An 18292-nucleotide genomic window follows, 5' to 3' on the forward strand; every position below is an offset into this window, starting at 1 on the left:
GTCAGTGGTCTGGATTGAGTTTGGAGGAAAAAGGTTTTTGGCATGATATTTAATATCCTCCAAACACACAGACGCACGCACACATGCACACACACACACACGCACACACACACACACACACAGCTGCAGCCTGATGTTGGTTGAACTAGTCACTCCATAGCTTCTGAACAGATCAACTCTTGAGCATAAGCTCACAGCTCACCCTTATGTGGCCATTACAATTTATGAGAAGTTATGATCCTTTGATGATCTGCAAGATTATACGAGAGTCTCCATTAACTAAATTAAAACAAGTTTGTGTGGCTAACAATCGCCTTCTTTTTATTCTAACCTTCCACTGCATGGTCTCACATGGTTTTTTTCAAGTCATCCATCCTGTCCATATTTTGTCTTCCACACTGTCATCCAAGGGCTTGATGTTGTGGCAACCAGCTGTTCTTGGAGTCATTTGCCAGCCAGGCTGTTTCACCAGTGGAGTCTTCTGAGAAAGAGCTGAAAAGACTGACGCAGGTGAAACGCAGCAGAACTCAGGGGACCCACAGGGAGAGCCCTTCGTTATCTTTAATGACTGCCACTCCACTAGGGTTCAAATTCATTTGATCTGTGGGACCTGGTGTGCTGCAGGCGTATTAGACCAATTACAGCACGGTTCAGGTGTCTGTGTGCGATATGGCTGAGGTGTCTCCATGGCTAGAAAAACATGTGCATACAAAATATTTATCTCTAGTGATATAGAGGTCTAGTCTATAATGTTGTAATTTTTAGAGAAGTAAGTTAATTGATTGGGAAATGCCTTATTGCTTCTCCAGCATGAATGATAACAAGGCTTTTAGAACAGACTAAGGCCTGTTGTCAATCCTCTTATATTGTACCTCACTGGAAATGGATTAGAGAGTAACACCTACGTTTTGCCCCAGGTCACTTTGGAGGGACTTGATTGAATGGGCCTGTAGCTGACACTGGCCTCCTATATTTATAATACATCATATACTTTCCCATTTTTATTGATCAGAAACATATTTTGAGGGAGGACGGCTCATTTTTCGACCGAGTTTTTTTGCCACCTAGATTTGGATTTTTTTTTTTTTTTTAAATACATATGACAGACAGAAAACCTGAGGGCCGGGGGTGTTTTTTCCCTCCTTCAGATATGCTTCCTGTGAACAGAGGTGTTTGTGGAAACGCACAGGAGCCTTCAGAGGCTCTGACTGCGGGGCGTAAGTAGCTCTCCAGGGTGCTGAAGTTGTCTCCAAACGCGACAGACGCGAGCCCTGCCTGTCACTCTCAGCCCCGTAATCCAAACACAATGACTTTGCTGTGTCTTCGCATGAGCGACGCCGTGAATCCTCGGGGTGAATAGGTAAGGTTTTTTGGGATGGTTAGGTGAGGGTTTATGTGGAGACGGAGAAGCAGACCCGAGAGGACACCTGTGAGATTGTCTCACCGGACATTGAAGCTGTCCTGATGGCATCAAAGACATGGTAAGTTACTTCAATTTGGCCATATGGCTCATAATTTTATTCTGTAACTATTTATTCCCAGAACATTTATTTCCATCTGTCTTGCAGGTGTCACTGGTCTAATTGATAATTAATAAAGTGAACGCAAAGATTCACTTCACCTTGGACATCCTGGAAGGAAAATGCAACATATTCCTCCAAATTTCAGAGGGACGCTATGGGAGTCCAATCATCCATATATCCCCATCATTAAAAGTCGACCAACTCTAACCACACTGCCCTTCTATAACTTTCTATTATGGGTCCTCCTCGGAGTGCTGACGTTCCCTTGTTGTGTCCGATGTTTGATTTTCAAAGTGGGGGTCTTGGGGCCTTGGAACTGCGACCCTGTGTACTACAGAGCGCTGCCTGCTGCGGCCGCCAGGCTCGCTGTAAGCAGGATAAACGGAGACCTGAACCTGGATCTGGGCCTGAAAATGGACTTTATCATCCTCCAGGAGCCCTGTGAAACATCCAAAGCTCTCACCGCCTTTATTTATTATGAGAAGATGGCGGATGCGTTTCTGGGCCCCACCAATCCTGGATACTGTATTGCAGCTTCTTTGCTGGCCAAGAACTGGGATAAGGCCGTCTTCTCCTACGGCTGTGTTAACTATGAGCTGGTAGGCACCTCAGGATACCCAACTTTCGCCAGGACAGTACCGTTCCCCACTGAGGTGTTGTTCACCGTGTTGAAACACTTTAGGTGGGCCAGTGTTGTGGTGGTCTCATCCAATGAGGATATTTGGGTGGATACTGCTGGGAGATTGGCCACTGCTCTAAGGAATAAGGGGCTTGCCGTTCGCCTGGTTACACCTATTGGTATTAATGAGACAGAGGTGGAGAACACACTGAGGAAGATCCAAGCTGCAGGAGAGATCAGAGGTGAGGACCTGGGTTCATTACAGTGATAAAATATTGCTGTAAGATTATTGTATGTGTTAAAGTGAGAGATAATCATGAAGTAGAATAAAGTCGCATTGAATCTAGTTTTGAAATAGGGGATTTATAGAAATAAATGACCATTGATATAAGAACATGGGGAGCAGATATTACATCACAGGTGAATGAGTGCAAAACGTCAGACAATCAGCTCTCCTGATTTGCTCCACAAGAATATTCTCATATCCCAGCGGTACACACCCTCTTCAGTAAGCTCAGCCATCTGACGAGGAAGCCATCTTGACTCTGTAAATTTAACCTTGTGGTTAAGGTGAACTGGGACAGCAACTTAATTTATCAGTGTCTTAATCCTACAGGCCACCCTCTCATTTTGTGAATCATTTGAACCAGTGGTTTACTTGGAGCCATCAGCCAGTTTGCATCCAATTGAACTGAGTTTATAAATAAAATAAATAAGTCTTTCTGATCATATGATTAACATTTTGAGTAGGTATTGCAGTCACTCCACTAGAGGGGGGCACTGGAGTACTTTTTACTAGAGTGTATTTGTTCATACTAGTCACTTGCTCACACATTCAATCATTATAATACTGAAGTCACAGGTCATATTATCACTTTTCATGAGCCACTTTGTAAAAATCAAATACTTTATTGTGTGTTTTTTTCCTTGTCTGTTTCAGCCATAATCATGTGCATGCACTCAATCCTGATTGGAGGTGAGCAGCAGGCTACTTTCCTTCTCAAAGCACGGGAAATGGGTCTGACCTCGGGGAAGTATGTGTTTGTTCCCTATGACACTCTCCACTACAGCGTGCCCTACACCAACGTCTCCTACGTTCCCCTGCAAAACAACAGCAGGCTAAGGGAGGCCTATGATGCTGTGCTCACTATCACTATGGCCTCTGAGCCTTTGTCTTTCAACGAGGCGTTCACTGCCGCCAAGAGGAGTGAGGAACTGACGCTGGCCGTGCAGGCAGAGCAGGTAGGAACTTTTAGGATGATACACTAGGGAGTTAAAGGAAAGGGTCCCACTTTTTAAAGTCTGTCTTAAAACTATTCACATGCCCATTTTTACACTGAAAAACTTAAGTCGCTGAAGTGATCCTTTCCTAGTATCAATGTAAGGGATAGGGAGCAAAAATCCACATCCTTAATACATGCAAAATGTGTTCAAGAGTCATTGTGAATTAGAGAAATCAAATAGGTATCTTCCAAAGTCAGTCTTTATTAGTATGAAAGTCCATCTTTTTGTTATTCCTCTGCTGTAGTTCTATAAGAAAGCACAGTCCAGGGATTTATTATTTTGTGCATTTTATAATGAATATCAGTGTTACATGCCCTTTAATTAGCAAAAAGTGAGTGGGTTTCCTGTTGCCTTTCTTCCCCCCATATACCCCATGGAGTCTTTCCAAGGATATTTCTCATTTGAACTCATGTTTATCGTGCTATAAACATCCCATATGTAGTATTTTTGCCTGCATTTTCAATTGCTAACTCTCTTTATCAGAAACATTCATTTTTAGTGATATAATATAGTAACACATCATGTCTTCTCTTGTGCCCCAACCAACAACCCTTGATCATCCTTGCAGGTTAACCCCCTGTTTGGGACCATCTATAACAGTATCTACCTCCTGGCTAAGTCCATCCACAATGCCAGGAGAGCAGGCATGCAGCTGTCCGGCTCGAACCTGGCGTACTTCACAAAGAACACAACCTTTAGCGGTTTCAACCAGAAGGTCAAGGTGGACACTGCTAGGGAAATCAAGACCAACTATGTCATCCTGGACACTGACAACAGTGGGAGCCAGCTGTACCAGACTTATATCGTGGATCTGACGTCCGGAGAGCTTAGTTTTGCAGGGAGGTCCATTAATTTTCCAGGAGGAACCCCTCCACCGTCTGATTCCAAATGCTGGTTTGAAAAGAATGCCATCTGCTCAGGAGGTACGATATTTCAGTTTGGCATTTGTATACAGTCTGTTGTGTTTACTCAAGTCTTCACAGTTTTATGGCATGTATTTCATACATTTTGTAATTTATTCCTCAACCATAATTTCCCACACCATCAAGTTACCTGTTGTCGTCCTCAGGTGTGGAGGTCGTCTATATCGTAGTGGTCTTGGCTGTCATCTTGACTCTGGCTGTAGGAGGGCTCGGTATAAGTCTTTATATCAGGTACAGCCTGTAAATACAAACTGGTTCATGTTATGTAGAATTATACAGATGAAGCCTTGTGTTTCTCTTCCATTCTTTCTGCCTCCATCTTTCCTACCATTTCTCTCATACTCATTGGTGTGATTTGCACAATAATAGATTTTCTGTGTAAAGGCTCGAGAATAATAAAGGACGATTGAAGGGACAGCCCCCTAAAGCCTTAGCAATGAAATACAGTCAGCCACATTTTTGAGTTTTGGGAGTTTGACTCTGGCTAACATTTCAGACAAACCAAGTGAGGATTTCAATTAGTTATTTAAAAACCACACTATTGATCACCTTGACCTATGGCAATAAGTCAAAGAAACCTTTTAAAATGTCCTTGAAATTACTGCATGCTGTGACTTTACAGATATCAAAAATCCTGACTCTTGTTATGTATCTTCCAACCTCACGAATACACGCTAACACTGGACTAAAAGTAATTCTCCTACAAGGATTTCTTTGCTCCAAAGACGATCTCCAAGACAGTTTTTTATCTTTTCTAAATCTCATTGAAAGGCGGCGACTTCAACAGATCCAGCTGATCAAAGGTCCCAATCGGATCTTGCTTACCTTGGAGGATCTCACTTTTATCAACCCCCAGCTTAGCAGAAAGGTAATCAGCCTCACTGTATCTTAGTTTCCAATATGAAATTAAACTTTAACTACTCTATTGACCACAATTTTATCTGCATTCCTTGGACATGACACACTGAATCTTTCAGGATACAACTCATTTCTATTAAATCTTCCCCTGGTGTTTGATGTCCCACAGAAAATCACTTTGGAGGATCTGAGTGAGTCTAAGAGCGCTCTGGAGGAGAAATCTGCAGACCGCTCACACTCTGTAAACAGCATGCAGACAGCTACTCATGAGACAACAAATGTAGCCGTGTATGAGGTAGGTTACACTGCAATACTGAGTCATTGCACTTGTTACTTCAACCTGTACTGCAAAACAATATTAAAACATTTAATTAAAAATAAAATGGTAAGTATCTGTTGAGGGAGTGAAGGGTGTCCTTGTGAAGCACATGTCAGGGCCATTCATTCTAAGTGGTACTGGGGGTTCAAGTAAGGTTAAACCTTTTGGTTAAAGGTGGAGTAGAGTCAATTGTTCTGGTTAAAGTTCAAATAAGGTGTTGTTCACGTTTTTGTTCTTTCTAATTAAATCACTTTCACTTGTTTTGTATAAACATGTATCCTGTAAGATTTGTAATCTGGAATTAGTGCAATACCTACATACCTACAAACACCTCCAAGATTCTCAGTCATTCAAGAAAAGTAAAATTGAGGGCAACTGGACTTGGTTGTAGATATGTGAAGACATTTCACCTCTCATCCAAGAGGCTTCTTCAGTTCTGATTTACTGGTGAAGCTTGTTCAGAACTGTAGAAGCCTCTTGGATGAGAAGTGAAATGTCTTCACGTATCTACAACCAAGTCCAGTTGCTCTCGATTCAACTTTACTTGCATTGTTCATTATCACGACAATGGTATATTGCCACATTTTGAAGCAAAAATGAAAACACACAGTCTTTAAGGAAGTAAACCCTTCCATTTTTTACCTGCAACATTTCTTCTGTAACAACATGGCTCCTCTTCCAGGGCGACTGGGTTTGGCTGAAGAAATTTGAGGAGGGCCACTTCAAGGAGGTGAAGCAGAGCACCACAAAGATTTTCACAAAGGTAGAGAAACATGTCTTGACTTGTGGGGGGATAACAACGGACACAAAGTAGAATCCTCACTCAAATTAAGTGGTTTGGAAAAGCTACACATTTTTATTGTGTGTATCTTAACATACCTTCTTTTCTTCTGTCCTTGCATTACCTGTTTATCCACCTATGTGCTCTCAGATGAAGGACCTGAGAAACGAAAATGTCAATCCATTCCTGGGCTTCTTTTCGGACTTCTCCATGTTTGCGGTGGTGACGGAGCACTGCTCGCGGGGCAGTCTGCAGGACCTGCTGAGGAACGAGGACGTTAAATTAGACTGGATGTTCAAGTCCTCACTTTTGCTTGATCTCATCAAGGTAAACATAAATATGATAACCCTGTTTGTCATTTTGCCATGATTTTCAAAAGTGAATTTTACCTCTGATATATTATGTGAGTTGGATGTGTTTTGCTTCCAGGGTATGAAATACCTTCACCACAGAGAATTCCCTCACGGCAGACTAAAATCTCGTAACTGTGTGGTTGACGGACGTTTTGTCCTCAAGATTACTGACTATGGCTTCAATGAGCTGCTGGAGTCTCAGAAAGCTCCCATAGAGGAACCTCCACCTGAATGTAAGAGCGTAACCCCAACCTGTTGGAAATCACAACACAGTTCCATTTTTTTGGAAGACAATATAAATATAAATCATCTGTGATTTATTTTTTTCACTGGTAGTGTCCAGTGATGTATACACAAAACGTCGCCAAATCTGTCTTCATTGGCTGATATCGAATTCTTTCTTTTGTCCTCTCAGATCTATTTTGGACAGCTCCAGAGTTCCTGAGAGACCTTGCAAGCTCACGTAAAGGGACCTATAAAGGAGATGTGTATAGCTTTTCTATTATCCTCCAAGAGGTGGTGGTCAGAGGGCCGCCATACTGCATGCTGGGTCTACCACCTGAAGGTACTGTATGCATCCATTACAAAGGAGGAGATGCTGATTAAGAGAAGCAGACAAATTAGAAAGGAGTTTTTCAAATGTTTTGAGACAAGTGAGATGTAAATTTCAGGAACATCTCACCAACACAACAGCCACCACCAATTTGTTTGTTTGTGGCAGCAAAGCTCACAGCCAACAGTGTGACAAAATACTGCTACAAATTCTTGTTTGACACTGGATTAATGTGTCCCATCTCCACCATCTCCTCACCAGAGATCATCCGTAAGGTAAAGAAGCCTCCTCCAATGTGTCGCCCCACCGTGGCCCCGGACCAGGCTCCACTGGAGTGTATCCAGCTGATGAAGCAGTGCTGGAGTGAACTGCCTGACCGCAGACCAAACTTTGACGAAATCTTTGACAGGGTAACTTTTTGGAGACACCGATGTGTGATATTATTCCAAACTATACAGTTGTTATTTCACTCACGTAAACCAGTTTTAAAAAATATTACACTGTTTAACATGAATCTGTATTTTGTTACAAATAGTTCAAGCTCATCAACAAGGGTAAAAAGACCAACATCATTGACTCCATGCTAAGGATGCTGGAGCAGTACAGCTCCAACCTGGAGGACCTCATCAGAGAGAGAACAGAAGAGCTGGAGGTGGAAAAGCAGAGAACAGAAAAACTGCTGTCTGAGATGCTCCCACCGTGAGTTAACCACACACCATGATCCAATCCACACTGTGAAGTTAGGAAATAAATATACTGTTTGTTGCATGATTATCTGAATCTCATCTCACTTTTCTGCCTCTCTGTCTTCAGTTCTGTGGCCGAGGCTCTGAAGACTGGTGCCACAGTGGAGCCAGAGTACTTTGACGAGGTGACAATCTACTTCAGTGACATTGTAGGTTTCACCACCATCTCTTCGCTGAGTGATCCCATCGAGGTGGTCGACCTTCTCAATGACCTCTACACTCTGTTTGACGCTGTGCTCAGTAGCCACGATGTCTACAAGGTCAGAAAGCATGCTTGATATTCATAATACACTCTCATTTTCAATCAATGTGTTTGAAAATGAGTGATATGTTTATGGAGTTTGCAGAGTTTAAGGCTTATGAATGCATCCCTCCAGCATCTTAGCAATATTCACAGAAATGTTGTTTCAACCTGACACTGTGGAGTGATCAACAGGAGGTGTACTTAGTAAACAGGTATAGCACAAGACCTTAAAGAGACCTGAAAGCTACTGTTTGAGCCATGTAACCAGTAACCAGTGACACATTCTTGTCCATAACTAAATGTTGGCATTGCCCAGGTGGAGACCATTGGTGATGCTTACATGGTAGCATCAGGTCTGCCAAAGAGAAACGGCAACAAGCATGCTGCTGAGATCGCCAACATGTCTCTGAACATCCTCAGCTCAGTGGGAACCTTCCATATGCGGCACATGCCAGATGTTCCCGTCAGGATACGAATAGGAATCCACTCAGGTGAGTCCAGTTCAAAGCCAGAGTCCTCATCACATCATTTTACACCTATTAACATTCTGCTCCAGTTGAGCAGGTGGTCCAGTACCTCTGTACAGCCATTTGTAGAATACATAAAATTGAACACCATCGTGACCGGTCATTGTAGGACTGATTTTGACATGTAAAATGAACGATATGTCTTCAGTCTACGTCAAAGGTGACAAATATCCATATATTCCCCTACTGTAAAAATAAGGCTTCAATGTTGAGTGTTAAGTAACGAATGAGTTGAGTAACTAATACAGGCCAAATACACCAACACAATAGCTTTCATGGTCTTGAATCTTACTCTGTTATGTCCCAGTCTCAGTTTTGACTCAGTTTCACTAATAAGAGTCTCACTATTGAATCCAGCTCTAGACTGGACAAGCTCCAGGTCTTATTTCATCTCCCTCTCTTATGTGCAGCTGGAACACACATGCAGAAAAATACATGTAATACATATAGTGAAGGCTATACAACTGATACTTCAGTGCGTAAGATGCAGCAACCATATATCAAATGAGAAACAACAAAAACAATCAGAGAGTGATACAGCTACTCTTTTTCTTAATCATATTATTCTGCATATCTGTCTGTTTTTTTGTGTTTGCAGGGCCCTGTGTTGCTGGGGTGGTAGGTCTGACTATGCCGCGGTACTGCCTTTTTGGAGACACCGTCAACACTGCCTCTCGTATGGAATCCACTGGGCTGCGTGAGTATCACACCGAACACATCACCCACTGTGTTTTTTTGTGTTGCTTCATGTTTTGTTTTTTGTTTCTTGGTCCAATCTCTTTCTCTCTTCTCTTCTGCCATCAGCTTATAGAATCCATGTGAATATGAGCACTGTGAAGATCCTCCATTCTCTCAATGAAGGTTATAAAATAGAAGTCAGAGGCAAGACAGAGTTGAAGGTAACATTTAACCTCAGTGTTGGCAAATATTTTGACACTCTCAGATTTTCTTATCCATGCCTTTTTTGTTTTTTCTGCTAGGGTAAAGGTATTGAAGAGACATACTGGCTCGTGGGGAAAACAAACTTTACAAAGCCTTTGCCAAAACCACCAGAGATCAAACCAGGGTAAGAGATTCAACTCACTGTTATTATTCTCATTATCAACTCCCATCTGATCGAAAATTGCCTAACTGCCATTAACCTGCGATTGACACACGACTCATGCAAACTGCAACTATCCGCATGTCACTTCAGGGAAAACAATCACGGGCTGAACCCTGAGGATATAGCCGCGTACAGGAGAAAGAAAGCCGAGAAAAAGGCTTGACCTTCTTAGTTCAAACACAGGAGGTAGAGACCTGCATGCCAGCTGGTGTTGTGTTGTGTTGTGTTGTGTTGTGGAAATGTCATCGTGGCTGATTTGATGTGACCAAAGTCAACCATTGAGCCTGCGCAGACACAATTCCCTCTCATTGAGTTCTGAACCTTAGTCGTGGCTTTGTGATTTACGATTCTCATTAATCTCTTGATCTTATCATCTTCTACATGTTCTTAATCAGATTGGTGAAAGCCCTCTTTGTTGACTTCATTTACTTTGTGGCTGGCACATTTTCATAATTAACTTCTAGCATTCGTTTTACTGTTTGTGCTTTTTGTGTGCTTTGTGGTACTCTTTCAAAGTGTTTCTGTTTCTTTACATCCTAGAGCCCTGCTTAAGAATGAATGTCTCTGTAAAATACAATATTGGTCTGAACTCCCTCCTCTGTCTTTACTAGGGATAACTGGCAGGAGATGGTGACAGAGGAGATCAAGACACTATTTCGTAAGGCCAACAGGCAGGTGGACAACAAGATCTAAATGAGAGGAAGAGGAGCAAAGATATGAAAGAAGCAAAACCAGAAACATCCGGAGAAAGAAAGAGACAAAGAGCTGGGAGGGGCAGGCAGAGCAGACGAGGCACCACGCAGCCTCTCACTGTGGCTTAATGCAGACTTGTTTAATAGGATTGTCCATCGACTGGCTAATCTGCCTGCAGCCAACGCAGCAGAACGCAACGGTGCTAATGTAATGAGAGTTGTCGCATTACCTGCCTACGTATCTGCTGCCGAGAAGCACAAGGAAAGTGCACCCGCTCCATAATGAAGGATTCACTCATTCACTCCTCTCTACACACACTGGCCACTGAGTGGTCACCTATTTCAGGGCAACCAGAGGTTCACCCGTCGGAAGATTGAACGCCCCAAAACGCCTATTTCAAAATGAAATGTTTGTTTTTTTTCTGCTTATAATGTCTGTTTTTAGTTTGTCATGAAAGCTCATAATAGAGTTGTGGAGCCAAGCCTGTTACTTAGCTATGGTTGAATATTATATTATGTTATTAGCCCTCCAAGGCTGGAGGCAAAGGCTGCTATTGTATATAACTATCAAAAGAGAAGAAGAGAAATTTGCCACTTTTATTTCTACTCTACTAGAGCTGAATGAGAAGGAACAGTCAGTCCAGTCCATACATGCCCCTTCCTATAAATTGTCTAATTATTTATTTTTTTAAAGATGTCACCCTCTTATTGATTGCCACTAATGAAAAGGAAAGATTATTTTTCTTTTCTGCTATAGTCAATGGAATTTTACTATTTCCAAAGTGCTCAGTGGTTGATTTATTCCACTAACACGTTGTTGTAACACTTGATATCATCATCTATAATTCTGGTTGAAGTAAATTGAGTTGACTGATACAGCTACATGCTTCTGCTACATCTCTGAATGATATGACACTCCTGCTATCAATAATAGTCCTGTAATATGAAGCTATGATGTGAAAAGAAATTATTCATAATAGATCAACATTTCAGCTTTTTTTTCTTTTCTTTTTTTTTTTGCATATTATTCTGTTATCACAGTTAACTTTACATCCTCTCTTTAATGTGTCAATATAAGAACACAATCTGTGTGTGTGTGCCTGTTCACGCAACAAAATTATTTACAACATCAACCCACCTTTCTTGACTACAGAGTAACTTTTGTACATAAATCCATAGATGTTTATGTCTGCGTTCAGGGAAGCAAGCTGAGTGTACAACATTAATCATATCTGGGAGTGTGACTGCTCACTTTGCACCCTTCTACTCGGGTACATTAAAACACTTCCAGAGTGTCAGGTATAGTTTCCCTCACAGAAGCATGGTGATGTGTGCGAGCTGTGCACTGGCTGAACACCGCCATCTAGTGTTCAAATTAAGACATTTGCTAAGAAGCATTGAACAGATTTTTTTATTATTGAGTGCTTTGAAGTAAAAGAATAAAAGCGACAAAATGTAGATGCTGATGCAGTTTATTGAAATGGCATGTAGGTGTAGGGGAATACCTGAGAGCACAAATTTAAAAGAAAAACATGAATCCAAATAAATGATAATGATATTAATATGTTACTTCGTAGAAATGTATTCTTCAAAGTTTTGACCTAAATCCCAAAATATAAAGTCTCATCTCAACCAAACCTTAGACAATTATTGTCTTTTTTTTAAACAACAAATGGAAATAATCCCCTTATATTCTATGATTTTAATGTTGACTATAGGAGAAGCGTAATTCATGCTTGGTGTACAGCAAAGTCAGTCAGAGACTTGCACATTGTGTAATTTATATGTTGTTATTTTGTCTTGTGTATTATTCCTGCACTGCAAAGTACAATGTGCATGTAAATACAACATGATAAAATAATTAAACCATTGATTTGTAACATCATAATTATCTTGCTTATAGTCGTTTTACTCTTTACAACCAGAGGGTGGTGCTACAGCTCTTACACGGAAAAAAATCTAAGCCATTTACTGTATTTCTTACTACTACTAATGTTTTGAGTGTGTGAAAGGTGTTAAAAACTACTGATTTTGATTCTTTTGTTGACCCACTGTTGAGTTGCAGCTACACCTTTTCATTTGCTGTGCTGGAACGGCAGGAGATTAAGTTCCCCACTCACCATGATAACCCTGCACTCCAGTTTTTCCACCGCAGAGTCAGCTTTTCCTCTGGTTGGGACGTCCTAACAAAGATCCCACTTATTATTAAGGCTAGTGGTGGTTAAAGAAATGAACCACCAAATTCTCTGGCTGGTTATCTACAGCAGATTAGCAGTATGAGGAAAGGGCGGCCATTGTCATGTCCCTGCATTCCAGAGATGGCAGGATTGTTTGACCTCTAGTCAACTGGAAAGATTGTTATCCCTTTTCCTTTGAGATGTTAACTCTTGCGTGCTCACATTCCTCTGTTCAGCACTCCAGAGGACTGTATCAACTGCTTTTTTGTTGTATTCAGGCATGCTTTTATAAAAACAGGACACACACACAAAGAGCATTTCCTTTATTTTTATTGGAAAATGAACACATGATTTCATAAACACACAGTTCCAACAGCTTCTTTGTGGAAAATACCTGCAGCAACAACTGTATGGTTGGCAAGTGGACATAAATTAAGCATCAGACGTTTGCCACCTTTCCACTGCAAACTCAGCTTGTGTAGACGAACAATTCAGTGCAGTGCAGACTGGAAGCAAAATAAGGGAGGGAGTGAGACAGATCTGTAAGACAAGCTTGTGCAAAGATCTTTTTTTCTTTAAACATTAAAGATACTGCAAGAAGAGCACATTAATCATGGCTGAACCACAATTGCAAAAATAGAATGTAAAGAAAAAGAGATCATACTTAATATAAGCATGTTGTCTGTTGTGCCAACTGCTTTTCGTTTATGGAAATCTCAAATTAGGCAAATATTTGTGTTTTTCTGTGTGATTAAGGACATAATTCAATCCAAGGAGGCTTAACGCTGAGGCTTAAACATACAAAATTGTTCCCTGGGAAGGTGTAGTGTGTCTAAAAACAGTAAGCTCAGATTTTCAGTCCACAGATTGTCTATTGGAATGTGCTCATGAGGTAACAGTAATACCAAAATGCACACACAGGATCCTGACATAATTTCACAAAGCTACCCAAAGTGATTCACAACATTAACATTATAGCTCATCACGCATCTTATCTCCTTTGGGTCTAACCACTCTGCCAATGTAAAGGATGGAGTTGGTCTTGTTGTCCTTCACCAGGAAAATGAAGGGGTGATCTACGTAGAAAAGTTTGGGGTTCCTCAGCTTTTCGGTGCCGAAGATGTTGGTGTCGAACGGATTTCCCTCCACGTCCAACTCCAGGGCCGATGCGTGGAAGACGTTGGAGAGGTAGAGGTCCTTCTTTCCAGAGATGTTGGACAGGTCAGCCTTGGCTTTGTCCACGGCCTCGGTCAGGCCGAGCTCAGCCAAGTGTTTCTGGAGAAGACAAAGAGACAGATTTGCTCAACACACAGGGTTAAGGTTATTTTTGTTTGATGTCTGATTTTTGGATATCTATGTTGTGATAACCATCAAATCACCAAATTGCCACCAATTTACCTGCAGATTGTGGCTGACTTCCACAGAGATTTTAGGAAGAGAGATGGCCACAGGTTTGTTCTCCATCTTGCTGAGCCAAGTGTCCACCTGCTTCCTGGTCAGGAGTTTCTCCAGGCGGTTCAGGGGCTCCAGGTGGTAGGGCATGATGAGGATCATGGAGGCCTGCTTCTTGCCCAGAGGCATGTTCAGCACAAAGATGTTGTTCGCTGTGTCCTCATAGAAGTCATACAGACCTGTGAAGCGCAGTCAGACTAATCAGATACCTTATCTTGCTTGGATTTTTGTTGAGGCAGCTATGAAGCTCTGAAGACATAATAAGATCAGAAGCAGAGATGACGGAGAGACTCACCTGTGCGATGCATCATGGGAACTCCAACGGTGAATGAGCGAGTAACCAGGAAGCCTCGGTTGTCCACCATTTTATGATGGAACTTTTCATCCCAGTGAGCTGTGGGACGAAATATTAAAAGACTCTGTTATACCTCTGTACAGTCACGTTTCAGAGTTATGATCAAAAATGTGAAACATACCAGGCTCGGAATCAGAAATACTGTTTATACTCACGCTTGAAGAACATGGCATTGACAATCATGGCTCCATCTGGGTTCTGCACGTCCTTGGTGATCTCAGGCAGTTTGCCATCTGTTGACTTCGCCGCCCATTCATTGATGGAGTTCACGGCGCTCCTCTTGTCCCTGAAGTTGATTTTCGAATGGTCGTAGTTGTAGTGCTTCTTGCTGCTTTTCACAAAATCGTCAGCGAAGGAAACGGAGCTGGGGCCGTAGAGGCGGTTGTTGATCTTCCAGGTAGTATTGCGTGTCTTGGCGTTGCTCACCTGGGATGAAGCAACATATAATCAGACAAATGTGCAAAAGTTTGAAACTATTGAGGGTCTATATTGAAGCCTCTTCTGGTACCAAAATTTAAAATTGTTGATAATGAGGTCTAATGTACTGTGTTTTATATTTGTTCTTCATACCTCAGAAAGCAGCTCAGACAACCCTGAGTGCAGATGCTCATCCTTCAGTTTGTCAGCACTCAGCACGGTCTTGACCTGGGAGGCAGTGGAGGCCTTTCCACCAAGAGCCACCATCCCCAGAGAGGAGGCCACCACCACAGGAGAGATGAGGATGTTCTCTGTGTCTTTCTCCTTTGCCATGTTGTGGTAGAGGCTAAATCAAAATCACAAAAACAATTATTTACTTATGTTTTTCTAAGAAAAAAGTGCTTAAGCAAATCTATAGAAATAATTGAGACTATAATCAGGCCACTTTATGTTACAAATGTATAATCATAATACGGATGCAGACCTAAAAGCCAGGTTAGCGCTGTTGTCAGCCAGCGTGGTGGCATGGCTGCTCAGCTTCTTGTCCTCTGCAGAGGCCACAAGGGCCAGCAGACAAAGAGCAACAACGTTGGTCATCCACATCCTGTCTGTCTCCAAAAGCAGCTGTAGCAGCCTGCGAAAAAGGAACAAAAGAAAAAGATATGGGTTAATATGACTTAATCTGGGTTGTTTGAGTGAAATCAAATAAAGCATATGCAAGTATTGAGTTTGAGATGGAAGGCACATGTCAGAATATATCCTCAGAGAGACTTTGTGGAATTGATACATATCCGAACTATATTTAGTTTTTAAAACTATAAATTCAGCAGAAAGAAAATGTGAAACTGCCCGGACACAGAATGGGATGTGATGACGTAGATGCAGGGAGGGGTTGGCTCAGCCCACACAGAAGCTCGGGATGGCCTCCAGTTTGAGGCAGACATGTTGCCCGCCACGTCAGCAGCAACTGGAGGCTCAGCTGTACAGCTGGAGCTGCTGTCCACTCGGAGTGTAGCTGTGTGCTGACTCAAGGGTGTAATATGATACCTCCCTATTCTCTACATTTCCTGTAATTGACGCAAACTGTTGCACATCTGCACTTTAATGACCTCAAGCGCTTGTTTTTCTTGAGCCAGTAGAAATAAGGATCAGAAATCCCTATGTTTGATGCATTTGCATGTTCTCTGTAGCGACACCCTGAGCCATCTTTTTGTCCTAGAGAAGGGTGTGTGCCTGATGTAGGCTGTATCTAACTCATCCCATCACTTCAAACAAAGGACCAAATGTATATAGCCTGAGGTTGCAATTAACCAGCTGCCCTGACGTCTCTGAACACGTTTCTGTCTCCTCTCCACCAGTGCAGACATATGTTGCCAGTATCTCAGTATTTGCATATTTGTGATACAGCAGAAATGACTTTTGCATCATGTTCGGATACCTTGAGTTGTTTTGATGTCTGCGATTTTCATTCTGAAAGACAAGAGGTGTACGTAGTAATCTCCACAGAGCAGGCAAGGAAACATTATTCAGGCTCTGATGGAAACAGTCTGTGTTGTCTAATTTGTCCTTCTTATTCCCCAGTTTTCATCCGTTAAACTTCAAATGTCTAAGTTATTGTAGTAGTTAGTCATCACTTCTTCACAATCAGACACGTAAGCTGTTTTCATTGGCTGTGTGTGACGCAGAAAAAAACTTTCATCCAATCAGCTGTGCCACGGTAGAGAAGCACTGATTTCTAGAGGACAGATTTGAACCTCTCCTCAACAAATAGTGACAGGTCGAAGTTAATAAAAAAGCCAGATTAGGTGCATATACAGAACATTTTGGTGAATTTGCAGTTAAATGCCTTTAAATAGACGACAAAGCACTGGCATGCTGGAGGGAAAAAGCTTTGCTGAGATAAGTTGCATGAAAACTTTAAGCTCTGCCAACAAATCTGTCTTTGTTTTCCTCGCAAATAAGTTAAAGATATTCTGTGAAATATGCAGGTCAAACAGCCAGAGAAATAGCAGAAGATTTCAAACTGGTTAAAATGGAACAATGCTGCGCTGTAACATTAAACCTTAACAACAAAGCAGCCCATTCACCCTCTGCATTCCTTCCTGAAAACAAAGACAGTTATCTTCCAATCCTCACCTGGCACAGAGTCGCAGGGTTTCTCTTCTGAGTTGTGTCCTGTGGATTGTGTAACTGTAGCACACTCTCCTGCTCTATATAGCCCGAGAGAGAATTTTCTAGAAGTGGGAATGGGATATTCAAATGAGGCTGTCTGTATTTTCCCCAGGAAGTTGGGAGCTGGGACGTCCCACAGGCTGGAAAGAAGGGGGTCGGCTGGAGTCAACTCCTCAGACCTGATCTGGGTTCAGCTTCGAAACTTTCCAGATGAGCGGCTGCAGAGAGAAACTCAGAGGAAATCTGATTGTGGGTCAGTTGTGGCCGCTGTTGTATAAAGATACTCCTCAGCCTCTAGGTTCTAATGCTGTTTGCTGACTCAATCTGCAACATTGGTTTCATCACATCTAAAAGATAAAGATAAAACTGTGTTTTAATATGAACTTAATGATTCTTATGCATAAGAAAATACAGGATGTGGCATGCCAAAGCTTGTTTTTGCAGTTGTTGCGACTTGGAGTGTGTGAGCCTCTCTTGGACACCACCCCACTGCATTCTCAGCAGGCAAGACACCAGTGAATGGAAACAACTGTTCTCAGAGGACACGCAGTAATTTATTGTAGTTAACCTCATTAGACTGATGTGTAGTTTCAAATGGAAACGTCCAGAGCTGTAAAAAGCTTCATTCAAGTTGTAGCCATGCTTCACAGAAGTTGCCAGATCTCCAGCCCTGCCCCCACCCGTACCCCCACCCCCACAGCGCCACGTCTGTCCAACTCAGCTGCCGATTGCAGGGTGCTGGAAGGATGGGGGTGTAATGCAGGACCACTGTCATAAAAACTGTCATGTCCTGACCAGGGCCTCCTTTGTTCTGTGCAGGAACATTTTAAACAAAATAAGGGGTATGTGTAATGTATGGAAATCTGTTCAGTCTTTACTGATCGATATTAAAGACATCAAAGATGAACAGCTATAATGTCAACTCTGTCAACACATTATGTGCAGTATAAAATACTGATCATGATGTTTAACACACACTACTTTACAACCAGAGGGATTCCCAAATTCCTCCTCTTTTGCAGCTCTCAGCACACTGTCCTGACATGCCAACTGATGACTGACTGGCCTTTTTTTCAATGACTGGTTGCGGGAGGCATCAAGAAAGTTCTACGAAGGTTTGAGGAAAACAAATCTCCAAATCCTAACTCCTTATTGAAATCATGCTCAGTAGGATCTCACATGATCGGGGGCA

At 42.1% G+C, this 18292-nt stretch overlaps 2 protein-coding genes across 3 annotated transcripts; one reads left to right on the top strand and one right to left on the bottom strand.

Moving 5' to 3' along the window:
* Positions 1-1582: 1582 nt before the first annotated feature.
* On the top strand, positions 1583-12400 carry gucy2f (guanylate cyclase 2F, retinal). Its single transcript, XM_023420444.2, has 18 exons — positions 1583-2384; positions 3083-3384; positions 3995-4349; positions 4496-4580; positions 5121-5217; positions 5377-5502; positions 6209-6289; positions 6458-6634; positions 6737-6893; positions 7076-7225; positions 7475-7623; positions 7749-7912; positions 8027-8219; positions 8520-8694; positions 9329-9427; positions 9535-9629; positions 9711-9796; positions 10447-12400. Exons 1-18 carry the CDS (start codon positions 1643-1645, stop codon positions 10526-10528), a joined length of 3315 nt encoding a protein of 1104 aa, XP_023276212.1. The 5' UTR covers positions 1583-1642; the 3' UTR covers positions 10529-12400.
* Positions 12401-13017: 617 nt separating this feature from the next.
* On the bottom strand, positions 13018-17187 carry serpinh1b (serpin peptidase inhibitor, clade H (heat shock protein 47), member 1b). 2 transcript variants are annotated; one of them, XM_023420461.2, is made up of 8 exons: positions 17065-17154; positions 16367-16398; positions 15413-15562; positions 15082-15274; positions 14667-14937; positions 14452-14550; positions 14103-14335; positions 13018-13979 (listed from the first exon to the last, which is right to left on the bottom strand). In XM_023420461.2, the coding sequence occupies exons 3-8, from the start codon at positions 15529-15531 to the stop codon at positions 13677-13679; spliced, it is 1218 nt and encodes a 405-aa protein (XP_023276229.1). In that variant the 5' UTR covers positions 15532-15562; positions 16367-16398; positions 17065-17154; the 3' UTR covers positions 13018-13676. The 2 variants fall into 2 exon arrangements, with proteins under 2 accessions (XP_023276229.1, XP_023276228.1); XM_023420460.2 differs by lacking the exon at positions 16367-16398 and having other exon boundaries at positions 17065-17187.
* Positions 17188-18292: the final 1105 nt, after the last annotated feature.

The sequence above is a fragment of the Seriola lalandi genome, unplaced genomic scaffold (genome assembly GCF_002814215.2).
Source record: "Seriola lalandi dorsalis isolate HSWRI2012SDOR001 ecotype SW California unplaced genomic scaffold, Sedor1 jcf7180002054642, whole genome shotgun sequence".
Lineage (NCBI taxonomy): Eukaryota > Metazoa > Chordata > Actinopteri > Carangiformes > Carangidae > Seriola > Seriola lalandi.

Coding starts and splice junctions, on each gene's coding strand:
- gucy2f (XM_023420444.2), top strand. CDS start 1,643: ATGCAACATATTCCTCCAAATTTCAGAGGGACGCTATGGGAGTCCAAT. Junction 5,503..6,208: donor CAAATGTAGCCGTGTATGAG/GTAGGTTACACT, acceptor CTCCTCTTCCAG/GGCGACTGGGTTTGGCTGAA. Junction 9,797..10,446: donor CCACCAGAGATCAAACCAGG/GTAAGAGATTCA, acceptor TGTCTTTACTAG/GGATAACTGGCAGGAGATGG.
- serpinh1b (XM_023420460.2), bottom strand. CDS start 15,531: ATGTGGATGACCAACGTTGTTGCTCTTTGTCTGCTGGCCCTTGTGGCC. Junction 14,938..15,081: donor TGTCTGAGCTGCTTTCTGAG/GTATGAAGAACA, acceptor GCTTCATCCCAG/GTGAGCAACGCCAAGACACG. Junction 13,980..14,102: donor AAGTCAGCCACAATCTGCAG/GTAAATTGGTGG, acceptor TGTCTTCTCCAG/AAACACTTGGCTGAGCTCGG.